Source organism: Eumetopias jubatus, unplaced genomic scaffold (genome assembly GCF_037043125.1).
Source record: "Eumetopias jubatus isolate StellerSeaLion01/CBP00866 unplaced genomic scaffold, mEumJub1_p1.0 scaffold_3, whole genome shotgun sequence".
NCBI classification, from domain to species: Eukaryota; Metazoa; Chordata; class Mammalia; order Carnivora; family Otariidae; genus Eumetopias; species Eumetopias jubatus.
The window spans coordinates 65,550,472-65,568,016 of NW_028274809.1; the positions used below are offsets into that span (position 1 = coordinate 65,550,472).

At 36.2% G+C, this 17,545-nt stretch overlaps 1 protein-coding gene across 3 annotated transcripts in view; it reads left to right on the top strand.

The window, feature by feature from the left end:
* The window catches only part of SCN9A (sodium voltage-gated channel alpha subunit 9), a 94,833-nt gene that overhangs the window by 26,379 nt on the left and 50,909 nt on the right, over positions 1 to 17,545 (top strand). For all 3 annotated transcript variants that reach the window (XM_028123003.2, XM_028123006.2, XM_028123012.2), the window contains exons 13-16: positions 303 to 541; positions 2,967 to 3,140; positions 4,002 to 4,358; positions 8,810 to 9,286. In XM_028123003.2, coding sequence (XP_027978804.2) covers positions 303 to 541; positions 2,967 to 3,140; positions 4,002 to 4,358; positions 8,810 to 9,286 — 1,247 coding nt within the window. The remainder of the gene's footprint in view (positions 1 to 302; positions 542 to 2,966; positions 3,141 to 4,001; positions 4,359 to 8,809; positions 9,287 to 17,545) is intronic.

Sequence of the window (17,545 nt, forward strand, 5' to 3'; positions counted from 1 at the left end):
ATTCTCCTGTTTCCCATCACATGTTAGGTGTATGTTTCTCTGGGAGTTGCCCATATCTGCTTTGAGTCATTAATTTCACTGCCTTCCCCTAACTTATGCTTGCTCTAGTAAAATGAACATTCTGATATAAGATTTTTATGTAATATGCTATGCTTTCATAGAAGAAGTACTGTTAAATTTGCAAAGTCTAAACAGAAAACTTTTTTCAGTGTTAAAGTGTACTGCTGATTTGTACCGTACCTGGTTAGGAAGAAAATAAACAAATGATTGGCTTCATGTTCTCTGTTGGTTTCTTTCCCCAGAACTTGAAGAGTCCAGACAAAGATGTCCACCTTGGTGGTACAGATTTGCACACACATTCTTGATCTGGAATTGTTCTCCATATTGGATAAAATTCAAAAAGCTTGTCTATTTTATTGTAATGGATCCTTTTGTAGATCTTGCTATTACCATTTGCATAGTTTTAAACACAATGTTTATGGCTATGGAGCATCACCCAATGACTGATGAATTCAAAAATGTACTCACTGTGGGAAATTTGGTGAGTTTCTCAATGTGTATTATGTACCCATAAATCTTCTCTTTGGTTGTCATGATTGTCATTTCTTTTCTTTAAGTCAGATGGGTATGTAGCTACATAATTATCCATATCCAGAATTCACAATATGAATCATTGTACAAAGTCAAGTTTCTGGTGATACTATTTTAAAATAACTTTGCAGAAGTATAGAGATCTATAACAATACTATTTCCAAAGGTCACCATCTTGGGAGTTTATAGTGTGTGGGTTTTGTTTTTGTTTTTTTTTTTCCTGCTGCCGTGTCTCTTTAAAGCAACACTCTGAAAATTTGATACTTTCTTACCCATTTTATAATTACATTGCTGCTTCCTTAAGAGTTCTCTACATATTTTCAGAAAAATTATGCATGGTTTATTTTGACATAAAAGTGAGGTGTCTGGGCCTTTGAAGTCCCAAAGTCTTGGATTTGAATTCTGATTCTGCCTCTTACTGGTTATATGACCTTTGGCAAATGTGTTAATCTCTATAATCTTTAATTTTCTCATTTATAAAATAATTATAATACATCATTTATAAAATAAGAAAAATAATTCATTATTTATAATATAATAATAGCACTTCATTTATCATATTGTTGAGAGGATTAAATGCTTTCTACTTATTAGTCAGGCATATCATAAGTCATTAACAAATTAAACCTATTGTTACTGTTATTATTATCATCATCATGCTTTAAATCAGTTAGCAGAAAGAAGCCTTAAGAATAAGGATACGAAGAAACCAAAATGGGAGGAATGGACACAGAAGACACAAGGACACTCAAGGGATCTGTAGGCTTCAAGAAGACAGAGGATCCTATTAGGAAAATGGGTGCCAGAGTGATCTCTTAAATGTGCAGTGCTGGTCACATTTTGGCTTAATTAATGCCTTAGGGCAAATGACAAGTGTTAGTTTCTGAGAATCTGCGTGTAGCAGGCAGAAGTTCTATTTCATGGCCAAAGAATCCTAGTTTATGACTCTCCATAAATTTTCAATAACTCTGGATGTCTTTGTGAATGTCTGTGTAAGATAATTTTACTTTTGCCTAGATCCCAAAACAATTGATTTTGAAGCCAAAGAGTTTGTTTCTGAGTCATTCTTCTCTCCCACATTTTTTCAGTTAAGATGTATGTACCCCATGTGCTTTTTGAGGTAGCATTCTTCTTGCCTTCGATTTCTCTTTGAAAAAGACAGGACTAGACAGGTGATGGGTATTAAAGAGGGCACTTGTTGTGATGAGCACTGGGTGTTGTATGTAAGTGATGAGTCTGAATTCTACTCTAGAAACCAATATTGCACTGTTTGCTACTAACAAAATTTAAATTGAAAAAAAAAAGACAGGACTATCTAGTTTCTAATTGTTGGTGGAAGTACAGATCATGAAAATCAGTACCTTCTTGCTGAGTTGACTGCATCACTGTGAAGCCCAAAAGAATTTATCGTGTTTCTTATCTCTTGCCACAACCCTAAGTGTGGGTACTCTGCTTATCTTCTTGATGCTGCATTATTTTTAAATTGACTCAGCACTTATAGACTTCACCATTTCCCTTTGAGCCTTCTTTGATCAGCTTCTTTGAGTCAAATCAAACCTAAATGATTCACAAACAAGTCCTTCACTGTTGTCTTTTTAAGTCAGTCCTTTAATACCGATGTCATGAATTAATGATGTTTTGTGATGCACTTTTGTGTCAAAGCTTTAGAGGTCTTACTTTAGCTTCCACTGTATCAATTAAATACTTTTTCCTCTTCTACTGATAAATCTTTAAAGAGTGAGTCAACATATTCTCTATTTCCCTAAGAGTAGTTAGACCAGACGAAAAGACTGGCTCAAAATTTCAGTATCAATCTATATTTCCTTTTCATTTTCTTCCAGAATAACTTATTGACCCATATAATTTTTTTTTGAAAAAAGTGACTGTGTTAATTGTCATGGTTTTATTTATGTAGAATTTTTTTAAAGATTTATTTATTTGAGAGAGAGAAAGAGAGGGGCAGAGGGAGAGGGAGAATCTCAAGCAGACTCCACACTGAGCACGGATCCCAACTCGGAGCTTGATCTCACAACCTTGAGATCACCACCCAAGCCAAACCCAAGTCATACACTTAACAACTGCGCCACCCAGGTGCCCCTATTTATGTGGAATTTTAATATGCTTTTCTAAAATGCTGTCTAAAGATGAAGAGGGTAGACAGGAAACTTAGAGCTTTTTATCCCTGTAATACTTGTATTACAGCTATAGAAATAGTCACCAGATTTATGGGATTAAATGAGATAATAACATACATTTGTAGAGGATCTGGTGCATTGCCTGAAGCACAGTGATGCTAAACAAAGAGTCATAATCATCATTACTTTGATTCTATACTTCTAGTAATACCAGAAAAAAACATTGTATTTCTCCTTTAGGTCTTCACTGGGATCTTTGCAGCTGAAATGGTTTTAAAACTAATTGCCATGGATCCATATGAGTATTTCCAAATAGGATGGAACATTTTTGACAGCCTTATTGTGACTTTAAGTTTAGTGGAGCTTTTCCTAGCAGATGTGGAAGGACTGTCAGTTCTGCGATCATTCAGACTGGTAAATATAGACCAAACTTACCATTATATTCTGTGTATAAAAGGGTGTTTCTAAGGCTCTGCATTATTATTTAAGTCTTTTGGAGGATTGACTCAAAAGACAAGATTACGTCTTATATCTAGTATAATCAATTTCGTTCCATCACAAAAGTTCTTAAAGAGTTCAAAAATGACAGGGATGTTCTTATTTTAGCATCTTGAAAACATGGTCAGTCGTAATTGAATTAATTTTAGGATCTGGAAGACATATTCAGTTGTATAAACTAGTATAATAGAAGTGGGTAAAGAAAATATTTCTTTGCCAGTACGCAGTAATTTATTTCACAGTAAGAAGCTTATGGTTTACAGAATTTCAATTCCTACATATGTTCATTACTTTGTGGGTTTGATAACTAAAGATCAAATTATTGTCCCCAAAATGATTGTTGTCTGATATCAAAAATATAGAAATGTAAAGACTTAAAGCATTTTTCTCTAACATGTTGGGCTTTATCCTATGTCAGCATGAAAAAGTAGATAAAAGTATCAGACTACATTTAAATTAAAAAAATTTAAAGTATCAGAAAAGAGAATTAAGGATAAATTATCAATTCTAAAGGGAATCATATCTGAAACCATAGTAAGAGGCTTTTATAGTAATCCTGAACTTCCTTCAAAAATATGTATGGTGATTATATTGTGGCAAGTATAACAAAATAACAGGAATATTGAAAGTAGCTGACAGGAAAAAAATAGAAATAATTAATTTCAGCTGGGTAATAATGATAATATTTTAGAATTTAAAATTTGGGACAGAACTCGGGATTTGAAACATTGAACACTTTTCTTAATAATTAATATTAACCTTTGTGTTTCCTTTCAGCTTCGAGTTTTCAAACTGGCAAAGTCTTGGCCAACACTGAATATGCTGATAAAGATCATTGGCAACTCAGTGGGTGCTCTGGGTAACCTCACCTTGGTGCTGGCCATCATCGTCTTCATTTTTGCTGTGGTCGGCATGCAGCTGTTTGGCAAGAACTACAAAGAATGTGTCTGCAAGATCAATGAAGACTGTACACTCCCACGATGGCACATGAATGACTTCTTCCACTCCTTCCTGATTGTGTTCCGCGTGCTGTGTGGAGAGTGGATAGAGACCATGTGGGACTGTATGGAGGTCGCTGGTCAAGCCATGTGCCTTATTGTGTACATGATGGTCATGGTCATTGGAAACCTAGTGGTACGTAATCAGAGGTTCACACGTATAAAATTTTTCATAGAAAATTGTTATATGATGATAAGATCAGTTATTTTATAATTTTAGGATTAATTACACATAAAACTATTAATTGTAATAGAATATTGGTCATTTTAATATGGGAAAGTACAGAAAAAAAAATGAAATATTGTCTCAATTTCCCTGATAGATAACCCATATTTTTCACAATGATTATATTATTTTACTTCTTTTATTTTTTTCAAAGATTTATTTATTTATTTGAGAGAGAGTCTGTGTGTGTGTGTCCATGGAGGGAAGGGCAGAGGGAGAGAATCTTCAGGCAGACTCCCTGCTGAGCACAGAGTCCAATGCAGGGCTCCATCTCACAACCCATGAGATCATGACCTGAGCCAAAACCAAGAGTCAGACACTTAACCAACTGAGCCACCCAGGTGCCCCTTCACAATATTTATTTTAATGGAAAGTTTTCTACTTTATTCTCTCATTTTAAAAATGATGTCATATGAATTAAATCTGTGGTTTTCCTATCTCTTAAAAGTCCATTCAAATACCAAGTTACACTAGTGAATAGAATATGATTAAATTAACAATAACAAAAATGAAGTTATAATGGAACAAAGCAATTGAAAGGACTGGTCCCATTGCACTATAGTCATATATAATAAAACTAGCAACCATAGCAAGGAGCAGGAAACTATGAGTCATGTGCCAAATCCAGCATACTGCCTGTTTTTGTATGGCCTTGCAAGCTTGGAATGTTTGTTTTTGTTTTTTTTCCAATGGTTAAAAAAATAAAAGGAAAAATAATATTTCATGACACATGAAAATTATATGAAATTTAAATTTCAGGCTCTGTAAGCAAAATTTTATTAGAACACAGACATGCTAATAATTCACTGACATGTTGTCTATGTCTGTTTTACTCTGCAATGGCAGAGTTGAGTAGTTGCCATAGAGATTCTATGTCCCACCAAGGCCAAAATATTTTTTATCTCTCCCTTTACAGAAAAAGATTTGCCCACCACTGCTCCATAGCATCTCTTTCACAATTGATCTTCTATTTCTCCATTAGTGTTTGCTTGGCTTGTACTCCTTCTCTGTTTGTTTGTTTGTTTTTACCTACCCATTCATAAAAACTTTCAAGCTAACGAACAGGAGAATATTGGGATAAGATGCTCTTTCATGACTCACTCACTTCAGTTTTCAAAGCCACCATGTTGACTTGGTTTAGTTTGTCACCTTGGCGTCAGACTCCTCATTAGGAGTCCCAGGAGGTGGGGTATAGTAACAACTCTATGGTTAATACTTTCACTTTCAACTGGCTTGAAAATAAGTTGCTAATTATTTTTGCCCTTGCAGCCCCCATGTCAAAAGTAACTCAGAGCCTAAGACAGAAACCTACATTCATCAAGTCATATACTAAATGGTACTGTTTTGTGCCATTAAATGGCTAGACATATACAGAGTAAATTATGCAATCTAAATTCTAGATCATTACAGCACAAAATGTAGACACCATGAGTTAGAATTCTGTAATTACTGATCATCCTCTAGTTGTAGTAATAAATTTACTAGTTTTATAAAGGCTTATAAATCCCTTCCAATATGAAGTAAAATGCATATGCTTTATCTGGTTCTTCTTCTGAATTTAACATTTGTATTCAGAAGCTCCTATAATGTGATTTGTTTGTATACTTCTTCTTATAAAATTTTGACATAAAAATATTGAAATGTAGCTCTTTATAAGATATAGGATGTCAAAACATTCCATATCAAAGCCATTAGTCACAACTAATTTAAAATATTTAGTATTCACTCAAGCATGGATAAAGTGAGGGGGCTTCCTTGGGCACTCTCGAGTTATTCATTCAATATTTGTATTACTTTCTCTGTGAAAGGAAGTGTATTTGGGTATTGCAGGGTGATTAAAAATATATACCTATGAGTTAGTCCCTGTCTTCAAGGTAATTACTATCTATGGACATGGGAAAATGGTACACAAAATTATCAGATAAGGAAGAAGTGGTAGGTGCTAGCAGTGAGGCAAAAATAGATGCTCTTGACACATTGGAAGAAAAGAGAGTTCTAAATAGTGACTAAAAGAAGAATTTTAAAGTGGGTCTTTGAATAATATGCAAAATAATATTTAAGCATGAACACAGGTGTAACAGTAATGGTTTACTTTGAAAAGTAATATGAATTTATAGTTAAAAATAGATGGGATATCTCAGTGAATGTTTAATCCATATAGACCTGGTAATGACTGACTCATGATGATATTTATTCATTATTTACTAGTGATAATGAAAAACAAGAGAAGTGTAATTCACAAAATAGGTAAACAACTCTTGGTTAAGGAATTACCAATGATGTAGAATTAGAATCTGAAAAGAAAAACAAAAAATTATGTTTCTGATACAGTCCTCTGCATATTAAGAGTTATAGCTAAACAGATCTTCCTTTTTTTTCTCTTATTCCTTAGTTAATTTTACTACCAACTAGTTAAAATGGTTAAAAACAATAAGAAAGAACATTAATCAGGATGATGTTGAATCAGACATACATTTTATTAATATTTTTTTCTCTGCTTAATCTGATAATGGATGTGTGATACAGAATGGACCTCATTTTCAATTGTGGTACCAGTAGATTTTGATAAAATAGTAGAATACTATTATGATTTTTGATGGAATGAAAGTTACTGTTATTATCCTTAATGAAGATGTGACAGAACAGGACATTATTGAAATATGTGGAATCTTATAAAAGCCAAACTCATAGAAACAGAGACTAGAATGGTGATTACCAGGGGCTGGGGGCGGGGGGGGGGGCGGGAAATGGTGGTCAAAGTTCAAAATTGCAGCTATAAGATAAATAAGTTCTAGGGATCTAATTTGCAGCATGGTAATTATAGTTAATAATACTGTATTATATACTTGAAAGTTGCTAAGAGACTAGATCTTAAATGTTCTCACCACACACACACAAAAATGGTAATTCTTTGACATGATGGAGGTGTTCCTTAACACTGTGGTGGTAATCATTTTGTATAAATATGTCAAATCAACATGTTGTACACTTTAAACTTACACAATGTTATATAACAATTATATCTCAGTAAATGTGGAAAAATAAAGTTAATTACAAATTTGAAAGGAAAAAAGGAAGACTATTAACACTTGCATTGATTAGGGAGACTAAAGCTGTAGAATGAGCCCTTGGCTTCTCAACAACATTCCTGTTAAAACATACACACAAACAAACATAAATACATTTTCTCATTGACCATAAAGACCAAAATGAAAGTAAACTATTTCAGAATTCCTTCATAAGATTTATCGCAATTGTTTTCTGTGATTTTCTCTTTTTGCTCCCCCTCAGACTCTTCTCTTAAACATATTAACATAGACATTTTTAAACTATGCTGTTCTGCTTACATCTCTGAAAAATTGTTTTAGGTGGGACCCAAACTGAGGCATGAGTCCCTTCTCAGTTTGGCCTAATTTTCATTATTTTAATGAGGTAGATGTTTTTGTCCATGAAGAAACTTACATGAAAGGGTATTTCAATTACCTTTTTGTTTCCTATCTAAAACAATATTTAAATATAATTTAAATAAAATTTAAATACAACCCTCTGTGAGATTTTTTTTTTTTTTTTTTATAATATCGAGTCCACCTGGACCCTTACCTCAGGGAGGAAAAACAGAAATGGTTTTGCACACAAGCAGGATTTTAGGAGTTGTCCTGCCCTCTTTGATTATCTCTTCCAGGGCCAAATGATTGGCACAAGGCCAAACAGTCATAATGCCATTATCTCATTTGAATTGGGTTCAGTGGGCAGGTCCTTTTCTATGCTTTAAAAGCCTCATTAAGTTGCAAGCTGGCTCAATTCTTGGACAGAATATTTTATTACAGGAGCTTTGCAAGTATTATATGTTCCATTTGTTGCAGTGAACTGACATGTATCTTCTGGGAAAAGCAAACACACAGCTTGGTGTAGGTTACTTCAGCACAATAGACACTCCTCACAATTTTCTTGTTCTACTTTTTTCTCAGAGTTGACAAATATTCATTACAGGTAAACATTAGGAGGGCTTTTCATGCCCATAAAAGGGAATTTGGCCAAGGGACTCCTGCTGCAGAAATGAACTTAAGAATGGCATAATGGTAATGGGGAGGGAGCCTTCTCTTTGCTCCTGGCGCTAAGTCCTTCGTGGGTATGGCTGACCTCTGTCCCCGAGTTTCTAGGAGCTAGGATACACACATGATAGGATAGTGATGAGAGTCTGGCCTCGCGTCTGTCCCATCACAGGTTCTTCCTTCTGTGTGAAGTACAGGGATCTTTGATGCTGGTTTGGATTTTGGCCTGTATTTCGGAAAAACGTGCTTATTTTCTTTTTTATTTCCTGTCTCCCTATTTCCCCATACCCCATCCCCATCCTGATGTAGGTCCTCAACCTATTTCTGGCTTTATTATTGAGCTCATTTAGCTCAGACAATCTTACAGCAATTGAAGAAGACAAGGAGGCAAACAACCTCCAGACTGCAGTGGGCAGAATTACAAAGGGAATAAATTATCTGAAACAAACCTTACATGAATTTATTCTCAAAGCATTTTCCAAAAAGCCAAAGATTTCCAAAGACACAGGAAGAGAAGAAGATCAAAATAGTAAGAAGGAAAACTCTATCTCTAACCGCACAATTGCTGAAATGAACAAAGATCGCAATTTCCACAAAGAAAAAGACAAAATCAGTGGTTTTGGAAGTGGTGCGGACAAATACTTGATGGAAGAAAGTGATTGTCAATCATTTATTCATAATCCCAGCCTCACTGTGACAGTGCCCATTGCACCTGGGGAATCTGATTTGGAAAATATGAATACTGAGGAACTTAGCAGTGATTCAGATAGTGAATACAGCAAAGGGGTAAGATTGTTTCATACACATTGTTTCCTATTACTAATTAGTGTGAAATGAATCTAAAGTTCAAATTTTGCTGTGTTCTTTCTAATATTGCAGACTGATGGGTAGTTTATTGCGTTTGTGAGTTTACACAGCAACTTGCTGAAGGTTCATGTAGTAAGGTTTAACTTACTGGTTCTTAACAATTGATGCAATCATACTTAGCTAGATTTGAAAGCGCCAGGTACCTTTAAATCTTCCCTTCCCTCATCCCCTTTTGTTATCAGTTGTAAAGTCATACAGTTTCCTGTCTGTTGAATCCACCGCTCCTTCTCATCACCTTTGTTTGCCTTTGCATTCACTACTTCTAGCCTAAACCATACCAAGTAAAGTCCCAACTAGTGTCTCTGCTTCTCATTTCCATCTAGTCCAGGTCACTTGTTTGATTAATTTTACTCTGATTCAGTCCCAGTCATGTCACTCCTTTGAAGTATGTTTGGTCCCCCAAGTCTCCGGAATTACAGACTGTTGATAAAGTGTTCACACCATGGCCCCATCCAGCTGACCAGCTGTGTCATCCAGTGCTTGCCTGGTTTCCTTCTGGACCACAAACACTCGCATCGTGTATCACTCTGCTTGGGATTTCCTTCCCCAGTCAAAATCCTATACACATCCTTTAAGACATTTTTTTTTTTAAAGATTTTATTTATTTATTTGACAGAGAGAGACACAGCGAGAGCGGGAACACAAGCAGGGCGAGTGGGAGAGGGAGAAGCAGGCTTCCCGCTGTGCAGGGAGCCCGATGCGGGGCTCGATCCCAGTGCCCTAGGTTTATGACCTGAGCCGAAGGCAGATGCTTAACCGAAGGAGCCACCCAGGCGCCCCCCTTTAAGACATTCTTCATGTGTAAAATTATTAGGCCTCACATCACAGGGTTGGGTAATAAGGGTTACATGAATTAACACAGGCAAAATGCTTAGAACAGTACTCAGAGTGCTCAAAAGTGGTAGCTATTGCATCCTTCCTAATCTCTCCACAGAGAGATAGGAGCACTCCTCCTTTTGAATCCTATCCAATTTTATGACTTTTCCTGGATTTATTGTTTAGCCTTATATTTTATTTTTTTTGGAGAAATCATCGTATGCATCAAATGGTGCTCTAAACGGGAACCTTTTATCAAAACTCTTTTATATCCTCTTTCTCCACACCTGGTTGTACATATTAAAGTAACAGGGTGTTTTTTTTTTTGTTTACTGTTTTTATTAATTGAACTGTGTTTTTATTAATGTGGAATATAATAACCATAAGTGAGTTTTCAGACAAAGCATTTTTATGGTATATCTTTAAAATTTAAAGATATCAGTTAAAAATATTACTCCTTTCTTTAGGTCACATTTGAAAGTATTTGACAGGCATTTATCACATGCCTTCTATCTGCTTAACCCTATTCTAAGACCTGCACTCCATGAATTTCTAGTGGATTTTGGAATAAAGATACATACGTGTGTGTGTGTGTGTGTGTGTGTGTGTGTGTGTGTGTGTGTGTGTCCTAGCCATATGACCAGTGCTGGGTGCATAGTAAATGCTCAGTACTTACTGAGTGAATACATGATTATATAAATTAAGACTGTGTGTTTCTAAGTAGTCAAAGAAATTCTTTCCAAGATGACAAGGTAAGGAATAACATTTTTTATTTTTTATTTTTTAAAACCTTTACACAGAAATAGTACTGTCTCCAGAATTCAAAAGTATGATTGTTTCAGCTTGAAGGTAGAAAATCAGATTCCACAAAAGCCTTTTCAGGAAGTAATCTGAGCCTAGTCTCATGTGGAAAGGGAAACTAGTTCAATTACTCATTTTTCTGCTCATGAAGATCAGAGATCTTTGAAGATCATTGAAAAACCACAATTGCTTGGTAGACTTTCTGAATAAGTTTGGGATTCCAGGTGTTAAGGCAGTTTGGTAGCTGGCAGAGTTTATCAAACACTTCTTAATATTTGGAAGAATCATTTCTTACCTGGTCATTTTTCCTTTGCTCAAAACTGGTGGCTAACCTTAAATGGATCTCCTGTGGCTGGCAAAAGTCTTATTCTTCCTATGTTAATTATAACTTTTGGTGGGAATCTTATAGATCTGCCCATTTAGCACCTCATTTGGTAAAAGCCAGCTCAATAAGAGGAAGTGACTTTATCCACAGTCATAAACCTAGCTCAAAGGCAGAGCCATGGCAAGAGTCCCAGTTTTGTGATTCATAGATCAGTCCTATTTCTGGCTTCTTTGCCCTGTCTTTGTCCATTTCAGGGATAAAACACACATCCCTATTGGGTTAATATCCAGTAGTTCTCCTCTAGGGTACTGAGCCATGCTTCTGAAAAATTTACATACCTTGTGGCATCCAGAGGAGGTTTGTGATGTCGTAGTGGCCAGCTGTCTTTTTTTATAATTAGTGATTTAGTTTATAGACTGTTTGATTACTGAACTAGACTTTTTTTGTTTTGATTTCAAGTTTTTGTTTACACTGTAGTTAGTTAACATATATGGTAAAAGTGGTTTCAGGGGTAGTGCCCTCCTTCATCCCCATCACGCATCCATCTCCCTCCATCAACCCTTAATTTGTTCTCCATTGTTAAGAGTCTCATGGTTTGTTTGCCTCTCTCTCTTTTGTCCCCCCGCTTTGTTCATCTGTTTTGTTTCTTAAATTACACATATTGGTGAAGCCCCCCATATGGTATTTATCTTTCTCTGACTGACTTATTTCACTTAGTATAATACACTCTAGCTCCATCTATGTCATTGCAAATGGCAAGATTTCATTGCTTTGATGGCTGAGTAATATTCCGTTGTATATTAATACCACATCTTCTTTATCCATTCATCTGTCCGTGGAATTTGGGCTTCCATAATTTGGCTATTGTTGATAATGCTGCTATAACCACCCATAAAGTTACTCTGCCACCTATCCCATAAACCCTTCTTAAAAAGCATGAAATTTAGTGTCCTAAAACTGTGTTATCTAAGGATCATTTGATGGCAACATTCTAATATTCTTGTCTTTTTTCATATTTATAGTCATAGCTACATGAGAAAAAAATGTACACTTTTACTATCTCATATCTGTGGTTTATTTGGTATAATACATAGGAGCTTGGGGCTGCCTTATAGGTTATAATAAAGAATATGTAAGCTAATTGCTTCAAGTCATTTAGCACCGTATTTGAGTTGGTAAGCCTTAAAACAATGCCATCTATTGTGTTTATTATTGAATTCATCATCATTATTATCATCTAAAATTACGGATTTAAAATTGTAGACTTGGAATGTTTGCCCTTCTTCATAAAAAAATTTCCCATGACATATCTCACAGTGTGGGTACATTCAAACCCACTTTACTATACTGGACTTGAGAAATAACAGAAGTTCAAGATCTATAGGAAATTTGCTGGGTAACTTAGAGGTAATAGTAAGCTGTCTCCAACTGTGAAATCCTATGCTTATAGTCTTTCTCTTCAGCTGCTTGAGATTTAAATGTTTCTCATTATGACTTGGTTTTGGTTTTGTTTCTCCATTTGAACCACTAAAAAAGTGCAGATTTTCTTTATCAGAAGTACTTCTGTTACCCTTCCATGCTAACCTCCCTGCTCTATTCCCCGAATCTTCAGTTCCCACTTGAGTTCCCAAATTTTTGAACTACTTATTTCCTCCTTTTCAACTTTCTAATTTTTTCATGCCTAGGGTATCTTTGAAAGAGTGATTGCCATACTCTTGATGAACCTTGCGCAAAGAGCAAATCTTGATTACCCAAAAGAAAGTAATGCCTGATTCAATACATTTGGGTTATTTAAGTCTTATGCACTACCTTGGGATATGTTTAAGAATACAGCCTCTGGAAATAGAATATTTGCCTTGAATTCTAGCTTTGGTATTTGCTAACTCTGTGGTCTTGAGCAATTTACAAAACCACTCCTTTTTTGTTGTTTTTTAGTTTCTGTATAAGCAAAAGAGTTGTAATGAAGAGTAAATGATGTAGGTAAATAATCAGATATGTGTCTTTTGGAAAGTAAGTGCCTGATTAACAGTTATCGGTATGGAACTGAGTGGCCACATAAACACTATAAGTAGTTACTTACTACAGGTTAAATTCAAGAGAGGTAGCATGGTATAGATCAATGGTTCACAATTTTAGTGTGTAAAAGACACAGGAAACTTGTTCCAAACACCAGATCTGGGTTGTATCCTTTGAACTCTCTGCCGAAGTCTGGAAGCAACTTTAGAGTCCTTATCAGTGGTGTTCCCAGTGACCACTGTGATGGATTGAGTTGGCATGGGAAATAAACCTAACTTCATCCCTAGCGTGTTTGGACCCAGGTTTCTGAGATGGCATTTTCTTTATTCTGGGGCTGAGGATCTTCCCCCCTTTGTCTGTTGAAGAATCTGCATTTTGAACAGAGAGAAACAACATCTTTAACCCTTGACTCCTCTCCCTACCCGTGCATCAAAAAAAAAAACCAAAAAAACAGAAAACCAAAAAACAAACAAAAAAACTACTCTTTTGTGGCCTAGCATTCTGTTTTCCCATTATATTTGATGGGAGACTTTTTCATCTTCTTCTAATATCAGAGCTCATATAGGCAAGTGTCCTTGTCCTGATATACACTCCAGAATGAAGTAAAAATATTTTATAATAAAACTCCTTACCAGAAGATGACCAAAGAGATGAGATTAAAGTGTTAGTAAAATATCGTGAACAGTTCTGAGGAAATAATTGGCAGGAGATCATCAGCATTTCTCTCAAGATAGTTTGTCTCAGAATTGAGAAGGGCATACTGTTATCTTCCATGGACCCATGAGAATAAGATTTGTCCCTTCGTCTCAGAATGCAGACACTGAACTAATGACCTCTCTCAAAATCAGCCTCCTGCTGAGACTCACTGTGGTCCTCTAAGCATGCAGCAAACATTAGCAACACACTGCACAGATTTTTACCATTAGCAATGAAGTACTTCCTTATTATGAGCCTCAAATGAAGCATGAAATGCACCCATTCATTCAATAAATATTTATTGAGCCCAACTATGCTCCAGGCACTGTGCTAAGAATTGCTGAGGAAAAAAAAAAAATTATTCTACCCACCTGCAATGATTTAATGTGATTGGCATCTGGCTTAACTAAATTCCTAATTGTAGTGTTTTTTTTTTTTTTCTTGTCCTAAGTCTTAAAATGTAAAACTCTAAAAAACTATTTTTTTTTTTTAATGGAGAGCTCTTTCTTAGATGATTAGAGTCACTCTCTTTGTTTTCTATCACTACAGATTACTTTCTTCTCTGCTCTAAAGATGAAAAAAAGAAGCAGCTTATAGAATTGTAAAATGGACTTTGGAAGTGTATGCAAATTTCAGAGGAAAACATTAATCCAAATTTATTTCTCCAAATATTTAAAAACAAAACAGCCTCATGTGATATTAAAGTAGTACAGACTCTTACAGCCTTCAGAGAAGCTCCTTTATTCACTGTGAATCTAATCCCCAAGTACTGGGGATTTTTTACTGCTCTTTTGACAAATGTATCTACTTATCAAGGCTGCTTAAGTGAATTTGCTCATATTGTATACTCAGCAGAGAGGAAATATTCTGTGTAAACATTTCCTCCTAGAGAGATGCCCCAGTCATTCCTCTTCAAGCCAAAGACAGATACTTAGCTTTATTTAATAATTCTTTTTTTTTTTAAGATTTTTTATTTATTTGACAGAGAGAACACAAGCAGAGGGAGAGAGAGGGAAAAGCAGGCTCCCTGCTGAGCAAGGAGCCTGATGTTGGACTCAATCCCAGGACCCTGGGATCATGACCCGGGCCGAAGGCAGCCGCTTAACCGACTGAGCCACCGAGGCATCCCTTAATAATTCTTTAGTGTTTTAAAACATGTCAAAGTTGTGATGGAACTAGCTGAGGTCCTTGGAGAGAGGAGGTCAATGAAATATTCAAATTTTACATAATCAAACTACCCTCCTTCAAGAGAATATCATTTAAAACACTGCAAACACATTTATGCAAAATTTATTGTTCCATGAGGAACCAAATTTCAAATAAACCCCTCGTTAACTTTGATCATTGGGGGGGGATTGCAAAAGAATACATTAGAGAACATTTTTTATAAACCATTGCTATTCATTTGTTCAACTCACATTTACTGAGCATCTTCCTTTTAATATATTCCTGCTAGACATTAGGAAAACACATCATTAGTGCACTCATTTCTTCAGTAAATGTAGGCTATCGGTCTTTGTCTTTGACACTGTCTTCAGTGATAAAGAGTAAAGCAAGGTTCCTGCCTTTGAGGAGAAACACATAGAGAAACCAGAAATTATAATTAAACATATGAAAAAGAATTAAAACAGAGTTTGGTTTTAAGACAAAATATACAGACAGGATAGAGGAGAGTATAACTAATCTTAAAAATAAATTGGAATACTTCACAAAGGAAATGGAGGTTTTATGGTGAAAAGATAAATTCTTTCTTCAGAGTAGGTGAGAGACCTTTCTGATAGAGGTAAAAAGCCCAGTGTATGTGGAAACATTCGGATGTAAAGAGGCCAATTAAATACATATGAGGATGGCCTGGTGGGAAGCAGTTAGGTAACCCAGGTAGACTGGAGCCAGCTAGCAAACAGCTTGATGTACCATGACAAGAGATTGAAATATGTTTCTTTTATCTAACAGAAAAAAGAAACTTAGGGTCTTGTTTTGTTATACCTTGTTAAAAGCAAACTTGTACTTTTAAAGAAAATTTCTTTGGGGGTGTAATAAAGCCCAGCCCAGAAGAAAGATGAGAAGATGGGAAGCTATTGCACTTATCCAAAGGACAGTTGATAAGGGCTCAAGCAAGCGAGGGAATGATGGTGGCAGGTGGTGATAAACTCTAAGTTACTTCCAAGTTAATATGTAGCGGCTCAGGGTCTGGATATAGGAGTCCTGAGTTGTAGCAAAGGGTGTATCAGTTTCCCATGGTTGCCATAATAAAGTATCACAGACTTGGTGGCTTTATACACAGAAATTTATTCTCTGACAGTTCTAAAAGTCTCAAATGGAAGTCTCGGCAGGTCCATACTTTCTCTGAAGCCTCTAGGGAGCGTCCTGCCTTGCTTTTTCCTAGCTTCTGATGGTGGTTTGTTAATTTGTGGCAGTCCTTATCATCACATGGTGTTCTCCCTGTGTGTCTATCTTCTCTTCGCATAAGACAACTACTTATGTTGGATTAGGGCCCACCCTAATGACCACATCTGCAAAGACCTTATTTCCAAATAAGGTCATATTCAAGTGTACCAATTAAGACTTCAACATACGCTTTTGGGAGATACAGATTGACTCATGACAATAGGTTTTATCTTAGATTGGATAAATATCAATGCTATTAAAAAATATGTAGGAGGAGGAGAAAATTTAGAAGGTAGAGTAGATTCAAAGTTTAATTTGGGTAACTTATTTATGAGCAGTTTGCTGGATAGCCAAGTGATGCCAAACAGTATGTATTTGGAAACATAGGTACCAAGTAAAGAGGAGAAGTCAAGAGTTGTAGACAGGTTGGGATTTTATGTGTTCATTTGTATTAAACGTTGGATATACAGGGAGTCAGCCTGAGGTCAGATTCCCTGGGAAACCAGCTATGAGAGAGAAATCTGTGTGTTAGAGATTTACTGGGGAGTATTCTCAGGAGCAACACAACACCTGTAAGAAGTGAGGGAAACAAGATGATTGGGCACAGGGAGAAACTGACATGCTCTGTAATTTCAGCAGATGCCTCTGCTGATCCTGTGGGCATCTCCTGTAGGTAGTAGGATGACCCTTTGGAGTAGTCCTCATTGAAGCGCAGGGGTCAAGCCTTTGTACGCTCCCACCAATGAGTCATCCGATGCAGGTTCCCTCTCCAACCTTCTAGGGGAAGAGGTGTAACCTTGGGTGAGACAGCTCTCTTCCACATGACAATTCCCATGCTGGGACTCAGCTGTGAGCCTTCAGCCCCCAGCACCGCTGGTAGCTGGAGGAAGGCAAGGCTTGCCTGAAAGGGGGATTGGTGCAGTGCACCACAGCACCAACTACACTACAAGGACCACACGCAGTAAGAGGACAAGTGAGCAACTCAACACTTGAGAAGAGGACCCAAAAGAAGAAAGCACCAAAGGGACCAAAGAAAAATTGTACACACTTGCCACTTTCCTTTACATTATATAACTTTCCTCCTATGACAACCGGGAAAATGGATATTATTTATCTATATTTACAGATAACTAAAA